This window comes from Diorhabda carinulata, chromosome 5 (assembly GCF_026250575.1).
Source record: "Diorhabda carinulata isolate Delta chromosome 5, icDioCari1.1, whole genome shotgun sequence".
NCBI classification, from domain to species: Eukaryota; Metazoa; Arthropoda; class Insecta; order Coleoptera; family Chrysomelidae; genus Diorhabda; species Diorhabda carinulata.
In genome coordinates, this window is record NC_079464.1 from 29,874,639 (window position 1) to 29,897,215 (window position 22,577).

At 34.9% G+C, this 22,577-nt stretch overlaps 1 protein-coding gene across 1 annotated transcript in view; it reads left to right on the top strand.

Annotated features, from left to right (window-relative positions):
• The first annotated feature begins 938 nt into the window (after positions 1-938).
• LOC130894312 (cGMP-specific 3',5'-cyclic phosphodiesterase) overlaps positions 939-22,577 on the top strand; it is a 62,785-nt gene continuing 41,146 nt past the window's right edge. The window contains exons 1-3 of the mRNA XM_057801038.1: positions 939-1,302; positions 11,349-11,544; positions 16,840-17,148. Of these exons, the coding sequence (XP_057657021.1) occupies positions 1,211-1,302; positions 11,349-11,544; positions 16,840-17,148 (597 nt within the window). The 5' untranslated portion in view covers positions 939-1,210. The remainder of the gene's footprint in view (positions 1,303-11,348; positions 11,545-16,839; positions 17,149-22,577) is intronic.

Here is a 22,577-nt window from a genome sequence, read left to right on the forward strand (position 1 = left end):
TCATAAATACGATGAAAAGGAATCTGTTTCTACATAATCAAACTAAAATGAACTTAAAACTTAACATGGCTGACGTTCGTTGGTCTTTTTGGTCGGCTTAGGTCGAATTGGAAGCTGTTTTAAGTATTGATAAACTGTTATTTTTCATTTTTATATACAATTCAGTAAAAACTTTGTCCGGAATCATAAAAAAACATTGAAACTAAGTAACTAAGATAATATTTCAATTAATGTTAGGTTTACAAAAAAAAATGAACCGTAACCGTTTAAAAACGTATGTATCCGAATAGATAACCTCAAATATCTCAAATTTTTTCGGTGATAATCAAATTTCGATGTAGGAATCTGTTTCTTTGAATCCATATCTTGACATTAAGCTAACCTCACTTACATGTAATAAGGGTTTCAAGAACATGGATGAGTCAGAAGACGAACTGAACCAACGGAACATAGACGTCATTATATAGCAATTAGCAGCACAAAACATCAATTGAATTGACAATATAGCGTGATCATAGAACTAGCTAATATTTCGATTTATATTTAGTTTGCAAAAAAGTCGAATAACAGTATGGTATTCGATGAACCAGTTATAGCCATTACTCGCGAATACAATACTATATTTTATCTACGGCTACCAGGATAAAAATATAATATATTATCAATTTTTAGCACCATAATAATAACAATTATTATTATTATTATAGCTGTAGTTGATAATTATTAGTTTCATTAAAAGTTACGAGTGGTTTTTCTTTACTTTTTCCGTACATATTTTTTTTATACAACCAAAAGGTAGTCACTCAGGATGTACCTTGCGTTGAAATACATTTTTTCCTACTTTGAGGTAATAAACAATTGTTTTGGGTGGGGTTACTCGGAAATCTCATTACTTTCATTGTATACCTCGTATGTATTATACCACCGAGCTATTCCTCATTACGATTTAACGTGTTTGAGCAATAATGACAAAGATCGCTCGCACCGTCTCTGTTCACTAGGCTCTCGCGGCGCAAAATCAATATAACGACGCCCGATGTCGTCGTCGTCGTGACGGTTCCCGGTCAAGCATGTGCTTTCGGCGTCGAATCATTTACATCAGTGTACCTGTGTAAATCGACGGTGAGATACACGAACATCACCTTCGAGGAGTGAAGAGCGCTTCCTCGTGTACGGTCGCGCCGGAGAAAAGCGATGCCCATCCAGGACCATGACGCCTTCTCCTCCACTGCCTCCAATGGTCCTGAAAGACTTGGAGGACATTGGGAAGTGGCTGGAGTCCAATCCGGAAGCGTTCGAAAGGTATTTCTTTTGTTTTAGGTTTGTCAGGTTGTTTGAAATATTTTTTAATTTTATACGATTTGTTCATTCAATATTTTTGACAAAATTTTATGTAAATAACTTGAATGTCAAATTTGACACTTATTTCGTTTGCTTAATTATAATTAATAATAATTATTATTTGTTATTAACGGCGAAATATTTTTCTATTATTTAATATCAACATAACCTCATTGTTTTATATTTTTTTAAATTTCAAACTAGTTTTAAATGTTAACAACCGACCTCATTGTACGAGTTTTTATATTATAATTAGCTATTGCCTATTTTCATCCCCCTGTTTACCCCTTTAAGACTTAAATTTTCAAAAAAGAACTTTAAAATTAACTGATTTCTATATACAAATTTCTATTTTATATTTAACTCTTCTTCTTCTTTATTGGAAGGAATTTACCGTCAACATTTCATGCTTTGGGGCTTTAGTATTTTCGACTCTCGATGTTGAATCAGTCAGGACAAGTTCTTTTAAATAAAAAGTTGAGGTTATTGATTAAATTCGATTTCAAAATGAAAGTATACCAGATAATATTCTGTGTGACCCCTTTTTGCACGTATCACGACTTCTGTTCAAAGTTGTAGAAGAAGACTATGCCCTCTGTGGGATTCAGATCAGGCGGTATGGAGGAAGCAATAGATATATCTTCTAGAACCACTTTAGCTCGATGTGGAGCAATTAAAATGAACTGAGTGCAGGCCAATTAATGGGACCTCCACGACCAATCCGACGTTCGTCCAAATGTCGCTTTACCTGACGAGCGACACGTGTAGGAGCTCCATCGTGCTGATAGTACATCTGCATTCTAATCTTTACAGGAACATCCACTTGTAATTCCGATTGTAAGGGCCGATTAAATAACTGTCAACTGTCAACACGTTTACAGAAAACACGATGATTATTATTTATCCACCGACAAAACTCCATACGGTTAGCGTAATCCTCTGGTTGTTGGTGCTTCTTCTTCTAGATGCGGAATATTTTTTACTTCTACCAAACCTTGTCGAGTAGCGCGTTCAGATGATACGTTAGCACTGGGAAGCTTACCAGTCTCGCACAATTTGTTAAAAACTGTGAAAAATACGTTTTTATCAGGATATCTTCGGTGTGGAAAACGTTGACGATATTCTTCAGCAGCAGCTGTAGCATTTCCGTTACAGACACCATAAACAAACACCATATTTGCATATTCTAAATTTGAATAAGTGTCTGGCATTTTGCAACACTAACAATCACATAAATTCGAAATTAAACGTTCAGTTACTGTTCATTGTACACTGATTGTACCTTCAAAAAGGGTTTTTTTTTTAAAAGTCACCTGGATACTTAATTATAAATTCTTGTTATTTTTGAGATCGATATATCGTAGGCGTATTTGAAAATTCTATTTTTACGCTTATTTTGATGATTTGGGATATTGATTTTTGATAAAAATATTGTACGAATACAATTTTCAAATTCAAATCGTCAGGTTAGGTTAGGTTAGGTTAGGTTAGGTTAAGTTAGGTTATGTTGGTATGCGACTGAACGTTTCGCGATGCCACGTGTGAATAGACTACGTAATACCGAGGAGCAGTTATCCTGCGTTGTTGTGTACCACAACAGAGTAAATCATCAAAATAAGCGTAAAAGTTTCGCGAAAAATAGAATTGTTCTGCACGTCGCTCAGTGTTTCAAAAACGTTTTCGAAAACGCCTGGGATACTAGGCAACTAGAGAAACAGTCATCTCGCAGCCTCGGTTTTCGAAAACGTCTACGACAGATACATCTCTAGCATTAAAAAGTTTTCTCAGGATTCTACCGTTATTACGAAGATTTCTACGATCCGTAAGTCTCATAAATGATTCTGGATCTTAAGGCAACAGTTACAATTTCCTGGAATCGATTAAATATTCTTCGATTTGTCTAATTTGTCAATTTTTTATGACAGAAGCGAAGCTTTCAATAAATAATTCCGAATACAGGGTGATTTAGAAATATTTATTTATTATAAAATCATTAGAGCATTTTGAATGCTCCACGTATATCGTTTATAAAATAAGTAGCTTATAGACTAGAAATTATTTATCTATTTCTATCATGAAAAAAAATATTTATATTTTCGGTTGAATCTTGGCTTTGTTTTTTGATGAAATATTATTGATGCTCTAAATCAATATTTATTCGAAACATGTGAATTTATTTCGTTTTTGAAGGACTTTCCAACATTGTTTATGTTAATATAAAATGCAGAATCTAGTTTTAAGTAAGAAACTCATAAACGACCGGAAGATGTTCTAATATAATCAAAAACTCAGTATAATATCAAAAGAATCTGTTTTCATAATTTTATCATGTAAAATACTACTAAATACTTTCAATTTAGTTCCGTACACATAAACAAAATCGAAAAAGTATTTTTTACTGGACTAGATTCGAGCCCGGGACCTGCAGTTTTAACGCACGGAGCATTAACAAAAAGCTGTCAGAGATATTAAATGCGTTTGTCGTATATGTGTCAAACCTGTCAACATTAGCTTTGTTCGCGGTATGTAATCTATATATCTTCTGAACGTATCAAATGCGCCTGTTTTGTTCAGAATATGTTCTGATACACAATCGAAAACTAGCTAGGAAAATGAAATGTACATAATATGTAAGTATAAATTGAATTATCACGTTTTCTCTTTAATTGGAAGTACGTAGAAATAGACCTAGTTTAGAGGTTAGTTTCTTGTAGTACCGCGAACGCAAAATTTCAAACTGCGCATGAATCTGATGACAGAACTCGTTCAGGACATCTACCGCGAACAAACCTATTATATTGTATGCTTAGATTTCTGAATGTTTTAGATATTTTATGTCGAATTATGTCAAAAACCAACTAATAAGGATATAGGAAATGACAGTAGCTTTTTGTTAACACCACCAGAAGTTAGAGAAGCTGCTGAAGTTGTCTCATTAAATTTATTGTTGGAAATGTCAAGAAAAGTATATAATATGACATATGGATTTTGAACTGGCAACAGGGATTATCAATAATTATTATAATTGTTGAAATACAATGAAAATGTTTTTACTAATGTAACAAAATTTTCAAACCAAACAAAATTGAATTTCCAGAGCTTAATTTAGTCAAAATTTGTTTTTCAGAGTTTAAGTGTGCGAAAAAAATTGTTTTAAGGGAGATTTGGCGGTGGTAGCGGCTTTTCTAAGAATAATTTAACCGAAAAATGATTTTCCAGAGCTTAATTTAGTCAAAATTTGTTTTTCAGAGTTTAAGTGTGGAAAAAAATTGTTTTAAGGGAGATTTGGCGGTGGTAGCGGCTTTTCTAAGAATAATTTAACCGAAAAATGATTTTCCAGAGCTTAATTTAGTCAAAATTTGTTTTTCAGAGTTTAAGTGTGGAAAAAAATTGTTTTAAGGGAGATTTGGCGGTGGTAGCGGCTTTTCTAAGAATAATTTAACCGAAAAATGATTTTCCAGAGCTTAATTTAGTCAAAATTTGTTTTTCAGAGTTTAAGTGTGGAAAAAAATTGTTTTAAGGGAGATTTGGCGGTGGTAGCGGCTTTTCTAAGAATAATTTAACCGAAAAATGATTTTCCAGAGCTTAATTTAGTCAAAATTTGTTTTTCAGAGTTTAAGTGTGGAAAAAAATTGTTTTAAGGGAGATTTGGCGGTGGTAGCGGCTTTTCTAAGAATAATTTAACCGAAAAATGATTTTCCAGAGCTTAATTTAGTCAAAATTTGTTTTTCAGAGTTTAAGTGTGGAAAAAAATTGTTTTAAGGGAGATTTGGCGGTGGTAGCGGCTTTTCTAAGAATAATTTAACCGAAAAATGATTTTCCAGAGCTTAATTTAGTCAAAATTTGTTTTTCAGAGTTTAAGTGTGTGAAAAAAATTGTTTTAAGGGAGATTTGGCGGTGGTAGCGGCTTTTCTAAGAATAATTTAACCGAAAAATGATTTTCCAGAGCTTAATTTAGTCAAAATTTGTTTTTCAGAGTTTAAGTGTGCGAAAAAAATTGTTTTAAGGGAGATTTGGCGGTGGTAGCGGCTTTTCTAAGAATAATTTAACCGAAAAATGATTTTCCAGAGCTTAATTTAGTCAAAATTTGTTTTTCAGAGTTTAAGTGTGGAAAAAAATTGTTTTAAGGGAGATTTGGCGGTGGTAGCGGCTTTTCTAAGAATAATTTAACCGAAAAATGATTTTCCAGAGCTTAATTTAGTCAAAATTTGTTTTTCAGAGTTTAAGTGTGGAAAAAAATTGTTTTAAGGGAGATTTGGCGGTGGTAGCGGCTTTTCTAAGAATAATTTAACCGAAAAATGATTTTCCAGAGCTTAATTTAGTCAAAATTTGTTTTTCAGAGTTTAAGTGTGCGAAAAAAATTGTTTTAAGGGAGATTTGGCGGTGGTAGCGGCTTTTCTAAGAATAATTTAACCGAAAAATGATTTTCCAGAGCTTAATTTAGTCAAAATTTGTTTTTCAGAGTTTAAGTGTGCGAAAAAAATTGTTTTAAGGGAGATTTGGCGGTGGTAGCGGCTTTTCTAAGAATAATTTAACCGAAAAATGATTTTCCAGAGCTTAATTTAGTCAAAATTTGTTTTTCAGAGTTTAAGTGTGCGAAAAAAATTGTTTTAAGGGAGATTTGGCGGTGGTAGCGGCTTTTCTAAGAATAATTTAACCGAAAAATGATTTTCCAGAGCTTAATTTAGTCAAAATTTGTTTTTCAGAGTTTAAGTGTGGAAAAAAATTGTTTTAAGGGAGATTTGGCGGTGGTAGCGGCTTTTCTAAGAATAATTTAACCGAAAAATGATTTTCCAGAGCTTAATTTAGTCAAAATTTGTTTTTCAGAGTTTAAGTGTGCGAAAAAAATTGTTTTAAGGGAGATTTGGCGGTGGTAGCGGCTTTTCTAAGAATAATTTAACCGAAAAATGATTTTCCAGAGCTTAATTTAGTCAAAATTTGTTTTTCAGAGTTTAAGTGTGCGAAAAAAATTGTTTTAAGGGAGATTTGGCGGTGGTAGCGGCTTTTCTAAGAATAATTTAACCGAAAAATGATTTTCCAGACCTTAATTTAGTCAAAATTTGTTTTTCAGAGTTTAAGTGTGCGAAAAAAATTGTTTTAAGGGAGATTTGGCGGTGGTAGCGGCTTTTCTAAGAATAATTTAACCGAAAAATGATTTTCCAGAGCTTAATTTAGTCAAAATTTGTTTTTCAGAGTTTAAGTGTGGAAAAAAATTGTTTTAAGGGAGATTTGGCGATGGTAGCGGCTTTTCTAAGAATAATTTAACCGAAAAATGATTTTCCAGAGCTTAATTTAGTCAAAATTTGTTTTTCAGAGTTTAAGTGTGGGAAAAAAATTGTTTTAAGGGAGATTTGGCGGTGGTAGCGGCTTTTCTAAGAATAATTTAACCGAAAAATGATTTTCCAGAGCTTAATTTAGTCAAAATTTGTTTTTCAGAGTTTAAGTGTGCGAAAAAAATTGTTTTAAGGGAGATTTGGCGGTGGTAGCGGCTTTTCTAAGAATAATTTAACCGAAAAATGATTTTCCAGAGCTTAATTTAGTCAAAATTTGTTTTTCAGAGTTTAAGTGTGCGAAAAAAATTGTTTTAAGGGAGATTTGGCGGTGGTAGCGGCTTTTCTAAGAATAATTTAACCGAAAAATGATTTTCCAGAGCTTAATTTAGTCAAAATTTGTTTTTCAGAGTTTAAGTGTGGGAAAAAAATTGTTTTAAGGGAGATTTGGCGGTGGTAGCGGCTTTTCTAAGAATAATTTAACCGAAAAATGATTTTCCAGAGCTTAATTTAGTCAAAATTTGTTTTTCAGAGTTTAAGTGTGGGAAAAAAATTGTTTTAAGGGAGATTTGGCGGTGGTAGCGGCTTTTCTAAGAATAATTTAACCGAAAAATGATTTTCCAGAGCTTAATTTAGTCAAAATTTGTTTTTCAGAGTTTAAGTGTGGGAAAAAAATTGTTTTAAGGGAGATTTGGCGGTGGTAGCGGCTTTTCTAAGAATAATTTAACCGAAAAATGATTTTCCAGAGCTTAATTTAGTCAAAATTTGTTTTTCAGAGTTTAAGTGTGCGAAAAAAATTGTTTTAAGGGAGATTTGGCGGTGGTAGCGGCTTTTCTAAGAATAATTTAACCGAAAAATGATTTTCCAGAGCTTAATTTAGTCAAAATTTGTTTTTCAGAGTTTAAGTGTGGGAAAAAAATTGTTTTAAGGGAGATTTGGTGGTGGTAGCGGCTTTTCTAAGAATAATTTAACCGAAAAATGATTTTCCAGAGCTTAATTTAGTCAAAATTTGTTTTTCAGAGTTTAAGTGTGCGAAAAAAATTGTTTTAAGGGAGATTTGGCGGTGGTAGCGGCTTTTCTAAGAATAATTTAACCGAAAAATGATTTTCCAGAGCTTAATTTAGTCAAAATTTGTTTTTCAGAGTTTAAGTGTGCGAAAAAAATTGTTTTAAGGGAGATTTGGCGGTGGTAGCGGCTTTTCTAAGAATAATTTAACCGAAAAATGATTTTCCAGAGCTTAATTTAGTCAAAATTTGTTTTTCAGAGTTTAAGTGTGCGAAAAAAATTGTTTTAAGGGAGATTTGGCGGTGGTAGCGGCTTTTCTAAGAATAATTTAACCGAAAAATGATTTTCCAGAGCTTAATTTAGTCAAAATTTGTTTTTCAGAGTTTAAGTGTGGAAAAAAATTGTTTTAAGGGAGATTTGGCGGTGGTAGCGGCTTTTCTAAGAATAATTTAACCGAAAAATGATTTTCCAGAGCTTAATTTAGTCAAAATTTGTTTTTCAGAGTTTAAGTGTGGAAAAAAATTGTTTTAAGGGAGATTTGGCGGTGGTAGCGGCTTTTCTAAGAATAATTTAACCGAAAAATGATTTTCCAGAGCTTAATTTAGTCAAAATTTGTTTTTCAGAGTTTAAGTGTGCGAAAAAAATTGTTTTAAGGGAGATTTGGCGGTGGTAGCGGCTTTTCTAAGAATAATTTAACCGAAAAATGATTTTCCAGAGCTTAATTTAGTCAAAATTTGTTTTTCAGAGTTTAAGTGTGCGAAAAAAATTGTTTTAAGGGAGATTTGGCGGTGGTAGCGGCTTTTCTAAGAATAATTTAACCGAAAAATGATTTTCCAGAGCTTAATTTAGTCAAAATTTGTTTTTCAGAGTTTAAGTGTGCGAAAAAAATTGTTTTAAGGGAGATTTGGTGGTGGTAACGGCTTTTCTAAGAATAATTTAACCGAAAAATGATTTTCCAGAGCTTTATTTGGACTAAAATCGTTCTAAATTTGCTTTTCTACTTCCATTTGTTCATAAATCATATTTTCTAAGCTTAATTTGGTGAATTCTGATATTATTTTCGAGAAAACAGCAACATATTTTCTCAACGATCTTATCGAAGAAGTACAGAGCTGCCAAGTCGGCGAAATGATACAGAACTTTTGATATCATGCATAATAAAATTTTTCTTACATGTTAAATACGTGAAATGTAGCAAATTTGTTAATATATTCTTTAGTTAATAATAAAATAGAAAAAATCCATGTATTATACAATTAAAACAAAATTCCTACCTAAATTAAATTTTTCTATTATCCCTTTGGTTATTAAAACGTATGTGGACGACAGTGATACTGAAATAAACATGGAATAGACATTCATAAATATCATTGTGATCAATACAACCTAACTACAATCGGTTTTACCATATTTCCAATGTACAATTCCAAAAAATTCAAATAAATATCTTATAGTACGGCCCTGTTACTGTTTACTCTGTTATTGACAATTTTCAGAGATAATTATTGTCGATATGCAGGTAGCAAGTCAAAAACGATTGAAATGAATTGTGGAAGATTCATAAACAACTATTACTTCAAAAACTAACATTACAATACAGAGTTCGGCAACGTTTTCGAAAAATCGGTATAAGTCCGACAACGCTCATAAATCTGGCATCGTTGTCGAAAAAGATTAAAACGAGGCATATTCGTGCTCCAGACAGTTGTCTCTGTGTCATGGTAACACGTGCTCGTCCAGTAGACGCGTATTCAGAATGAATAACCGATACAATTTCACGATAGTTCAAGAATTGGTTTTTTTGTAAGGTCGTACCTGCGTAAGAACTCGTAAGATTACGAAACTATGTTCACCGAATTTCAATAACAATTTCTGAATCAGATATTCTTAAAAACGGGCTCTGTTGTCGACGCGCCGTTATCTGGTACCTACAACAACTAACGAAAATACGGAAACGGTGGCGTTAGTTCGTTAGTTATCTGGAAATGCTCCAAGTTTTACGTGTGCGAATGGACAACGATCAACAATCGAGAACATCCGCAGGATGGAGAATAGCCAAACTTCTCCAAAGTTTTGCAAGAGAACCACGCATCCCTTCTGATCTACGAACTGCAGTTGAAGATTAATTTGAAACTATTCGCGGGCAGCAAAATACTCAGAACGCAAGGGAATAAATTTACCCACATTATTAACCAGACAGAACGGACACTGTGTCATTTTAAATTGATTAAACCTAAGCTGAAACCCTTTTTGTCTTTTATTATGATTCAATTTTTTCTTTGAGAAAGAACTTCGTTACTGAAGAAGAAATGAAGAGGGTACAAGATTATTGTATTAAAATTATGTGCGCAATTTCAGCTCTATTCAAATACTCTAATTTATCTTTCCACGAATAAGGTTTCCATTTTCTTACAATAACAATTTAATTAAGAGTTCTTTGAAAGTTAATTCTCTCTTTGATGTCGGAAAAAAGTTTTCTCTTCAGTTTCGTGAACGATTTACAAAATTCTACCCACCATATTTTTATTTATTTTCCATGTTGTGGTGATCCATGATTTAGTTTCAATCATGGCAGCATCATTATCAATTCTATTCTATTCTATATGATAATTAAGACTTCAACATTGATTCTTGTCGAAACTTCCGATTTATCCGAGAAATAAGGAAAAATGTGGTTGACTACAATATACAAGACCTCAATATTGGTTTAGGAAAGAAGATAAAAACGTTGCCGAATTTCCGATATATCCGATAAAGATAGAAAAAAGAAAAATTGCAAAAATGTCTTTCTGTAAACAGCAAATTACCTTTATCTCAATTTGGCTCCCTTTCAACGAACACTTTTTGATAAACTGAGATGGTTCTCCTCACCTCTACACTCCATATAAGTAATCTAAGAAAACAGCTGATCTACGTCAAACTGGCGGCCGTGGGGTAAACAATTGATTTTTTCGATTGTACCCCGGTATAGCTTTTCTTAGATTTTTTCGGTGGCGAGGGTTGTTTTGTATTGCTTTTTGTTTCATGGATTCAAAGTACTCCATAAATACGGTGGAATTAACCATTTTCATAGCTTTTGTCAGATTCCTGGTCATTTTCCAATATACTTGAGTTCCAGACTATATTTACCGCTTGACTACATTAAACAAAACACTGCATAGTCAAAATAAGACAACTAAGCCACGTTTACGGAAAGGAAATTTCGCCCTTAAGTACCGTTTCGCAATAAAACTGGGAATAATCAGATCTAAAATCCAACTCCATATAGTCACTTAGAGTAGAATCGTTTGTTTACCCCACTGCGGCCATATTTAAATGGGCATCAGCTGATTTTGACAAATCGTTGGATTGTTGAATATCATGATTGTGATGTCACGGCTTTGATAATACACCTGCGACATATATATCTAGATTATGAAAAAGAACTGAATTGAAATATGTAATTCAAGTACTCAAATTAACAAAAAATAAATACACAAATTATTTGGGGCTTCACTAATTTTGGGTAACATACGTATTCTAAACATTGAAAGATTGCACATTATCAATGATTTCAGCAGTATAATTTTTTTTTGTAGTACGTAGTTTGTATCTCAAAGGTTTTCGATTAAACCAGCACTATGTACGTTCCAAATTGTATACAGGGGGTTCCTTTATCCCACCTTGTGAATTTATAATGAATGTTCGGTGTCTAGCTTTCAGTTTTTTTCTAAACGTCATTATATATTTCAGGTGGTTGAGGGATCATGCTTCTCAAGATTTAAAGCAACGTGTACAGAAAGCTCTGTTGCCAGAAACGGAGCACGACTTAACCAAAAATTCGAATATTTCATCTGATATATTCCAACTTTGGTTAGCGGCGTCTCCGGCGAACAATAATCAACAACTACAAAATATCCGTCCTGAATATAATTATGAATCTTTGGAGGTGAGTATTAGATGGAGCTGTTAATACGAGGGGCATTCGAAACGTTCGACAAATCAACATAACTTTACATATCAGTTTTGTAGTTGTAAGTCAACAAAAAATTGCGTTTTTTTTCATTTTGTTAGGAAAGTTTCATGAAAAAACTCTAGCCGATTGCTATAAATTGTTGCCAGAGTCCTATGGGGACAATTATCTATCTCGTGCGCGTGTTTTTGAGTGGTGTGAGCGCTTTAGTGCGGGGAAATCAAAATTAGAGCCAATTTTGATCGTTTTTTTCGCCATTAACGGTATCGTGACGACTGAATGGGTTCCAGAGGATCAGACTGTCAACTAGACTTACTATTTGTCAGTTTTGGCAAGTTCGTAAAAACGTGGAAGAACAACTCGTGGATTTTACACCAGAACAACGCACTCGCCCATAACGCGCTATCTGCGAAGCAGTATTTGGCCAGTAAAGTACTCCAGTGCTCGAACACCCGCCGTACTCATCAGATTTGGTACCGTGCGACTTTTTCTGCTTGAAAGGGGACCCGATTTGAGTCGATAGAAGCGATAAAGCAAAAAACGGTAGAGCTGCTCCTAAGGGCCGTCACCAAAGAAGACTTCCAGCGCTGTTTCGATCTATGGAAAGGTATGTGGCGAGGAGAAGGGAATAATTTGAAGGTATAATTTTACCTAAGTAATCCCTACACGATATTTCAAGACCTACAACTATGGCCGACACCGAAATTGAGCCGAACTGGACGGAATTCCCCATTTTATTACTCTATACCTTTCCTATAACTTTTAAAATGCCGCAATCAACGTTAGAACGATGTGGAATAGACTGCACAACGTGTAGCACTCCCTCTAGGTCCCAGAATACAGTACATAATCTTATCCGTGGACCTGGTTGTCTTCGCTTTAACTGGTACCTCTTGCACCTTCTTTCTCCTCTATTTAGACGCCATCTTCCTTTCCAGAGTGTCAGCAAATGGCGACAAACTTCCATCCTCAAACTTCCATTTTTGCTCAAAGTTCAACAGTTTGCGTACCCATCGCTATATCAGTGATGTTCGTGGATGAGAGACTCTACCCAATACTAATGCCGAGTTCAGCAGATATTTTTAGAAACATTCATCCTACGTCTCTTCGAAATAAGTCTGGTGTAATGCTGGTTCGCAGTCGACGATCGTACGACGGTTTCGCGGCTATCTTTGAACGCTTTGGCCCATTTAAACACTTCAAATCTATTCAGGGACGTACTACCGAATCGATTTCGTTAACGCCGAAGAATTTACGTGGTTTTTGTGTCTTCCAACCAAAAAATGAGAGACGATACTTTGCGTAACAGCTGTCGGCACTTTACGTTACCTCGTGGTTACAGCACGCGAGCGAAAACTAGGCCACAGAATCAAACCACGACCTTTAAAACTAGAGACGCGCCCGCCATCTACAGCGTTTGATTCAATTATATTTGAGCCGCCCTCGTACGTCTATAGCTTGCCAAAAAACTTTCGGGAGAAATATTTAATTTTTGTTGTACCTTAAATTATTTCCACTGGAGGAAAAGGAGGAAAAGACAAATCGCGTTTTGAATTTCCAGATTATTAGGTTTGAAAAATAAATAAAAGTTTTATTTACGTTAGGTGATTTTTATATCATTTTCACAATCTCCATTTGGCTCAAATATGCTGTTAGGAATCTCATTTGAATTTCAATCTATTCGGAAATTAGATTTTTGAGATATGAGCCAATTTTCTTTTGAATTTTGAATATAATAGAACTTTACCAACGGTTATCTTTTTATTTGTTGTACGTCCAGATTTGCGTTTATTACTTAGTGCTGTTTTATTGAATCTTTTAATAACTTTTGTGGAGCAAGTTTTGTGTACAGTTCAGCTCCATCTTTTGGGCGAACAGAAAGAAAAGATTTTGTGGGGAAAAAGAGGTCAAAACAAAAAGTGGAGGGCATTTTATCATAAATAAAAGACACATACTCAACAGTCAACATCCACAATGTCTATATATTTTCAAAACAAATTCAGTATTTGCCTATCTGTGCCGAGATTTCTTTCGTTCCTTTTTACTCAGATATCTTTTACCTACTCATTCCTTCCTTAGTTTTTTCGTATGTTCATTAAACCAAGAGGAAATAAGACTTTTCACAAAATTTAAGAGGATGTTCGACACAGTATAGTTGTGTTTGGGATTTGGGTTTGCACCAGGATTTAAAGCTGCGAAAAATCGCTCAACATTTCGATTTCAAATAAAAACCACTATTAGTTTATCACTCCAAAAACCCAAGAGTGATGAACGGCATATCTAAATCAATTTTATTTCTTATTTGGTACTCTAATAACTATGAAAATTTTCCAGGATTAGTTCACTGAACATCTGCCTGTCTGTTACAAAGCCACCCAACAAATTTCGAGGTGGCTTTCTGCCCAAATCCAACCAATGGACCAAGACCAGAATTTTGGAAAAACAGAAGGAGAAGAAAAGCAATTAATAAGAGAATTGTGGAAAAACTACAATATCATGAAAGGTGTGTAGAATAAATGAACCTTTCTTGGAATAGGATAAACAGAAAGATATTTGAAAGGAGTACGGAAGGGGATTTAAATAAGACCAAAACTATTGGAATAGTGGAACTAGCAAAACAAACCGTTTTAAATGAAGTAAATGTGAAAACTGTCGAAGAAATAGTTAAAGAAACAGCAGCTAGTCTTTCTAGTGATGACCTCAAGGTTATCACTAGGTCATTATCAAATATAGATAATAGTGATTTCGAAGAAGAGAGAAAATATCTTTCGAAGGCGTTTGTAAAAAAGAGTTTTACCACTATAACTGAAATTCTGGACCAATTTGTTGAAATTGATCCAAATTTTGACAGAAGTTCGAAACCGAGACAGGGTTTGAAAGATGCTTTATATTCTTATGAACAACTTCTGATAGAATGCAAAAGGAAAATGCAAACGACATTAAATGCCTTCTTGACAAAAAGACAGAAAATGGTAAATAGAAAATAGACTGAATAATCCGTTAAGCAGGGTCCACACTATGCCGCGGTAGGCCGGGCGGATTGACCCGGACGGGTACGTTCGGCCCGGCACGACGTCTACACTGAAAACGAAGCCGACCGGTTTATTTCTACCTACATTATAGTTTCAACCCCAAGACTGGTGACTACGTTGAAGAGTACATTTTAGAAGTTTTTTTAAAGTTTTCTTAAAGTATTAGTGTTTTCAAAATGATTACCGACTATGACTAGCTTTAAATCAGCCCCCAAAAAGACGTCAAAGAAGATTTTGGATTTTCGGTTTAATTATAACTGAAGCCGTTCGAGGCCGCTCGGCACGTCCCCGCGGGTCAGCCCGCACGGTCTACCCCGGCATGGTGTGGACCCTGCTTTAAGCCCCGTTTAGCAACGCGGTTTCGCCTTACGCTCTACTTTGATGGAACGAATCTCACAAAAGTTGCAGTTTAGGGCATATAAACACACAGTCCCGGCCAGATCACCGATAGAAAGAAAGTATTTTATATTCACGTATCGATAATTCTTTTTATAAAATTGAATACACGCGCTAAATCTCGAAAATATTCGTTTACAAAAACGAGTTCAACATCTCAGAGTTGTATACATTTTAAAAAATAACCTGATATCTGTAGTAGTCGTCCCTCGAGAAAAATTCATTTAAACCAATCTCTTTTGTCGATAACGAATCCCGCCTCGGGGAATGAAGAACTGGAAAAAATAGAATTGGGAAGTGTCCAGCGCCAACTAGTAAGAGGTATTTCTTGAAAGACGAGGAGTTTCCTTACGGGGATTAGGTTGCTCGTTTCGCTATTAGAGTCATTGGCAATTTAGTAAAGGTTACTTTGATTTCAAGGGGTCGCGTCGATGATATTAAAGTTTCTCATTTTTTTGTTATTCTTTCACGTTCTGGTATTTAATATTATAGAGTGAGAATGTCTCGTAAATAATGACGATTTACAAGCCTTCATATTCGAATTATAAGAAATCGTTTTTATGATTTCAATACAACGTTCAGCAAGCTCTTTGAGACCAATAATGCTGGATGTGATAGGACCTCAATATCACCAAGCTCTTCGATTTATTCAGCGAAACTCTCCCAGTCAAAGGAGGGTTCCACCAGGTCCGACCGTATGAAGAAGGTGTCCACCACGTCCGGCACTATGAAGGAGATGTCCACCAGGTCCGAGCACATGAAGGAGGTGTCCACCAGGTCCGACCCTATGAAGGAGATGTCCACCAGGTCCGACCCTATGAAGAAGGTGTCCACCAGATCCGACCCTATGAAGAAGGTGTCCACCAGGTCCGACCCTATGATGGAGATGTCCACCAGGTTCGACCCTATGAAGAAGGTGTCCACCAGGTCCGACCCTATGAAGGAGATGTCCACCAGGTCCGACACTACGAAGGAGATGTCCACCAGGTCCAACTCTACGAAGGAGGTGTCCACCAGGTTCGACCCTACGAAAGAGGTGTCCACCAGAATTATCATCATCATTATCATCATCATCATCATCATCATCATAGTGGTTATCGTTGTTCTCCCGTAGCTCTGCGACGATTAAAAGATTGGGGTACTAAGTACCTATATATAATTTACTTTTAGAAACAATCCTAACCGAGCCCTCGTATGTATATTCTACGAAATGTAAATGAATTCTTGAGAAATTTCAAACAGTTTAATAGCTTGGGAGTCATGCATAACCTATATTAGTATATTTTGCTTGAGTAAACGTTCCAAAATCATGTTGATAGTGCATTAATTGGTTTTCGCTACACGCAATTTTTCAATTATGATTAATAAAACAAAGAAAAGTTATTGTCACGAGGGTTTTAAAATTTATATAACTTAATCAAAAAACATCAACTTACGTAAAATTTAACATATATTTGAATTGGAACGAAGTCTTTGCCAACTAGATTATGGGGGTTTTTGTAGTGGGATTGCCAACAACGTAATGTCAGATTTGGTACAATTCTTCCAATATCAATTGCAGATTATGAAAGTATTCGTTAAAAGGCAATCGAATCATTATTAACTTGATATTAAATTATAAAACGTAAATAGACGAGTTAAATGTACCTGCCTGTAAGGACGTTTGGTTTAAACAGGGTACCAGGCGTGAACTGAGACCTTTTTGTACCCTATTTGTTTTTTTCTTTCGGAAAAACGAAATTTCAAAGCAAAAACCATAAAGGAAAATGAATTTTTTGCAAATAAAACAATCGTAGTCATGTTTTCTTCCATCTTCCATCAATCTTTTTTTTTTTTTTTCTAGGAATCGGAACTTTTTATGGAACTCATCCGAGACGTAGCAAATGAACTCGACATAGATGTGTTGTGTTATAAAATTTTGAAGAATGTAAGTATGCTTACGCACGCCGATAGGGGTTCCCTATTTTTGGCTCGATCTTCTGGAGAAGAAAAATATCTTGTTGCTAAACTGTTCGACGTCCGACATGATTCCTCCTTTGATGAAGCCATTAGACTTTCCAGATATGAAGAGCTGAAGATACCGTTCGGTGTTGGGATTGCGGGAACCGTAGCACAGACGAAAACTCTTATAAATATCAGGGACGCCTACAAAGTAAGATATTTCTTTTTTTGTAGATTATCAATCTAAAACTCTAGTTTACAAAAATAGTACGACATCATCCGCGTAGCAAAGTATTTCAAGTTGTTTGTTATCCATCTGGTTAGGTTAGGTTAGGTTAGGTTTGCCAGCGAGTCCCCTGTAGTAGTTTTCTCTGGCCCCTTTTTTTATATACGGTAGTCATGTAAAATGTTTTCCACTCTTCGGGTAGCGAATAAACTTCTGGAAAAGCATTTGCAGATGAGAAAAAAGTTTTTCAGCGCCATTTTTAATTAACTCTGGTGCTATTAGACTCGGAACTGGAGATTTTCGATTTTTCCGTGCCCGACAAACGTCTTTTACTTGGCCTTGTTTCTGTAAATAATTTAGACAAGTACTCATTCCATTTTTCTAATGTTATTGACGGTATAAGATTTTTTGATCTATCTTCTCGCGTTAACGACTACGTTACGATAAGTCTTTGTTAACTTAATCCAACCACAGAAGCTTAGACGTTTTAACCGTGGTTTGAGTGCGTCATTTTTGACGTATTGTGTGTCGTTTTTGACGTTTAATGCGTGGTTTTTGACGTATTGTGTGTCGTTTTTGACGTTTAATTCGTAGTTTTTGACGTTTAATGCGTGGTTTTTGACGTATTGCGTGTCGTTTTTGACGTTTAATTAGTAGTTTTTGACGTTTAATTCGTAGTTTTTGACGTTTAATGCGTGGTTTTTGACGTATTGTGTGTCGTTTTTGACGTTTAATGCGTGGTTTTTGACGTATTGTGTGTCGTTTTTGACGTTTAATTAGTAGTTTTTGACGTTTAATGCGTGGTTTTTGACGTATTGTGTGTCGTTTTTGACGTTTAATTCGTAGTTTTCGACGTTTAATGCGTGGTTTTTGACGTATTGTGTGTCGTTTTTGACGTTTAATTCGTAGTTTTTGACGTTTAATGCGGGGTTTTTGACGTATTGTGTGTCGTTTTTGACGTTTAATGCGTGGTTTTTGACGTATTGTGTGTCGTTTTTGACGTTTAATTCGTAGTTTTTGACGTTTAATGCGTGGTTTTTGACGTATTGTGTGTCGTTTTTGACGTTTAATTCGTAGTTTTTGACGTTTAATGCGTGGTTTTTGACGTATTGTGTGTCGTTTTTGACGTTTAATTCGTAGTTTTTGACGTTTAATGCGTGGTTTTTGACGTATTGTGTGTCGTTTTTGACGTTTAATTCGTAGTTTTTGACGTTTAATGCGTGGTTTTTGACGTATTGTGTGTCGTTTTTGACGTTTAATTCGTAGTTTTTGACGTTTAATGCGGGGTTTTTGACGTATTGTGTGTCGTTTTTGACGTTTAATGCGTGGTTTTTGACGTATTGTGTGTCGTTTTTGACGTTTAATTCGTAGTTTTTGACGTTTAATGCATGGTTTTTGACGTATTGTGTGTCGTTTTTGACGTTTAATTCGTAGTTTTTGACGTTTAATGCGTGGTTTTTGACGTATTGTGTGTCGTTTTTGACGTTTAATTCGTAGTTTTTGACGTTTAATGCGTGGTTTTTGACGTATTGTGTGTCGTTTTTGACGTTTAATTCGTAGTTTTTGACGTTTAATGCGTGGTTTTTGACGTATTGTGTGTCGTTTTTGACGTTTAATTCGTAGTTTTTGACGTTTAATGCGTGGTTTTTGACGTATTGTGTGTCGTTTTTGACGTTTAATTCGTAGTTTTTGACGTTTAATGCATGGTTTTTGACGTATTGTGTGTCGTTTTTGACGTTTAATTCGTAGTTTTTGACGTTTAATGCGTGGTTTTTGACGTATTGTGTGTCGTTTTTGACGTTTAATTCGTAGTTTTTGACGTTTAATGCGTGGTTTTTGACGTATTGTGTGTCGTTTTTGACGTTTAATGCGTGGTTTTTTCGTTTTTGAGTGGTTTGAGTTTTTGAGAACCAAGGCGCTTCGAATAGATTTCCGTTTACTCGGTCCATTGTCTTCACAGAATGATTGATTTACTAGTTCGAAGTTGTTATTAAAGAAGAAGAGATTAAATAACGTAAACTCTATAAATTATCATTGTAAATATTAGTTAATGGAGTATTTGGAGATTATCAAGTTAAAACATGGTGATTATAGAGAATTACAACTCCCAGTTTTTACAATAAAGAACGAAGCGAAGGCACTGACACTGACACCGATTTCGTTGTTGGAAAACCGAATTAAAAGTATAAAAACGACCGACTCAACTTTAAAATCGAATAGAAACAAAGAAGTAGAAGTTTGAAACTTGAACATAATACGAAAAAAAAAACTTTGTTATACTTAATCTCTTATTACTTAAAGGACTGTGAAAATTGACATACCAGAGCAATTTTAAAGACAAATGTAGTGAATTTTACCAGTTTACGTATTCTCGGTAACCCCAGTAAGGAATTTAAGTGTCACCTATGTATGTATGTACGTGGATATTGTGGTATCATATACACTGCGACTCAAAAAATATATTGTGTCATTTCTTGCTCAAATACGTAAATAAAAATAAATTATATGGAAACTGATAATGATGTCTGATAGGCAGGCATTATAACCCCCATATGAGACCGATATTTGGGGTTAACCATTGTCAGAAGACGATTTTTGACACGCAATGATAGCTTCAAACCATATCACTACACCAACACTACACCAACACTCACAATTACTCTGGCGCGCGTTTCGATAACCAAGTTAACGTCTTCAGAGACTGAGGGTAAACTGTCCTGTACAAATTTGTGTCTTATTCGTTAATTCCGAATTAATCAATTCTGAATTTCAGTTGGAAATACGAACAAGAACTAGAGAACAACACTAAACTTCTCGTTGTACTTAAACATTAATAAGGTTTTTGTCTTATCACCTCGATTTTATCGTAAATTATTCATAAATTCCTTTAGCGACGACGTCGCGTCCTCATTAAAACGTTGAAGGGAAATGTCCTTAGGGATAACTATTAATCCAACCAACTTTTTCACGAAAATTGCTAGTAGCTGCCTCGAGGGAATACCGGGAATACGTTTTAATCAAGTACGTCTCCTTATTTAAAACTCGATACGAGATATCTGCATCGATCCGTTAAAGGAGGAAGTAGGATATACAGGTACGCCGAAAATATCGTTAGAATATTAAGAATTATGTTTATAAAAATAATCTACTCGCTACCATGTAGCACCCCCACTATAAACTTGTATGGAAACTCGAACATTTCAAATTTTGAGAAACTAAAACAATTCGAACAAGTTAAGCTGATATATCAACTAAAAAATTGTCGCCCAAAAACACAAACAACTCTAGTGCAATTAAAAAACTTCAAATGTTGCTGTTCCGTTCCATGGTAAAAGATATCCAGAAGAATCTGCGAACCTAGTAGCTGATGGAGGATACAAACCTGAGCAAGTATTTAATGCGGACGGAACTGCACTGTTTTGGAAGAGAATGCCAAACAAAACATTCATTTCTAAAAGGGAAAAGTCTGCTCCTGGATTTAAGGCAGCAAAGGATAGAGTTACTTTTGGACAATGCACCAGGTCATCCTCGCGAACTTGAAACTATGCATCCAAATATAAAAGTGTCATTTTTACCTCCCAACACGACGGTTTTGCTTCAACCTATGTACCAAGGAGTAATACAGGCCTTTAAACTCTGTTACATCAGAATCATATTGGATAATATGGAATGTAATCCAGATATGAATGTTATGGAATGCTGGAAGAAATTTGACATCGCAAAATGCATCGTAAACATAAAAGAATCATTGGAATAACTGAAGTCACAACCATTGAAGTCTGGAAAAAACTGTGGCTTACTCTGACTGCGGAAAATGATGAAAAATCTGTGCAAATTCAAACTATGGAATGGAATAGGAGGAAAATGGGTTCGAATACAATCAAGTGACATTCAGGAATTGCTTGAATCGCAAGATGAAGTTTTGACTTAAACCGAATTGGAGGAAAAGTTAAATTCGCAGCCCATTGAAGAAGAGGCTTCAACAAGCACTGGAAACATGACATTCAATTTGAAAAATCTTAGTGAAGGTTTAAGAATGGATTATTTATGAACATTGATCCGTCTATGTATTTATTTATTTATATTTTCACCTAGGAACGTATCCCCCATAATCCCATACAAATTGCGATTCCGTATTCAAGGTTTCTGTATTTGCGGCATATTTTTGCAACATATACCCCGCGAATAAAGAACTTTTACTGTACAAGAAAGAAGAAAGAACTAGTGAACAAATTTGTAAGAACAAACAAAGTCCAAGACTCGCCTTTATACAGAAGTCTGCAACAGAACAAGATGTTGTGAAAAGAATGTGCTGTGACCTAAAAAGTTACTTTGATTTTAATTTTTTGTTATATTTTAGTTGTTTTGTTAAATTTTAGGCCCTGGTGCCAGTAGCATTGTACTGTTTAGGGGTCAGACATTATTTTGGCTCATACGATACGTTCCTGATTTTTCTCTGGACACCCTGTACATATATATACATGTAAATATAATCAGTGTTGTTTAGTATTTCGAGGATTACTTATTAATCCAATGTAATATTCCTATTTAATCGTTTACAGTAGAAAGCAAACCCTTCATCCTTGAAAACCCGGAGAATATAATTAATTAGAATAATTTAAGGGTTCATTAGGGTTTTTAGTTAATTATGCGTTTATATTTAGCTCAACCTTGTAATTATACTGGAGACGGTCTAGTTTGTATATCTTAAAGCCGATTTTGTCGCCCATAAAATGTTAAAGCCCTAATAAAATCATTGTTGTATACATACGATGGTTCTGGTATACACAGCGGTTAACTTCACAGGACGCGTAATTTTGAAAGTTCATCTTCTTCAGAATTGGCTTGGTAATAACATTATACAGTATTTATATTGTCTGTAATGTGCAAACGGTGATATTTTTCAAAATGTTCTTCTCATAAATATGACGGCTAGATTCCGAAACAAATCCCGATCATTTTGTAAATTTTGCAGCATCAGCTTAACTTTGGGTCCGTCCTGTACACTTCTAGGTGTTTAACACTGACAATCTGTAGTGCCTAGCCGACATACACACACACACACACACACACACACACGTACGCGTAGAGTTCTATGGGAGAAAAAGTTTGGAGCGCTGTAATTAAAAACCTATGCATTATACAAAAAAAAGTTTCAAATAAAAAAGACGGAAAATATTATTATCTACAATAATGATCTGTACAATTTTTGTCGTACGATGCGCGGTTCGCGAGATATTCGATAAAACGTGTTTTTCAAGATGGCCGCTGCAATGAAGCCGTCCCCATATTAAGCAAACACGTCAATCCGTCAAAACGTCAATATTTGGTAACTGTTTAGTGCAATTTCCATTAAATATTAACGAACGTTTTGCATTTATATACGATTCAAAACGCTAAAAAATGTTTAGTTT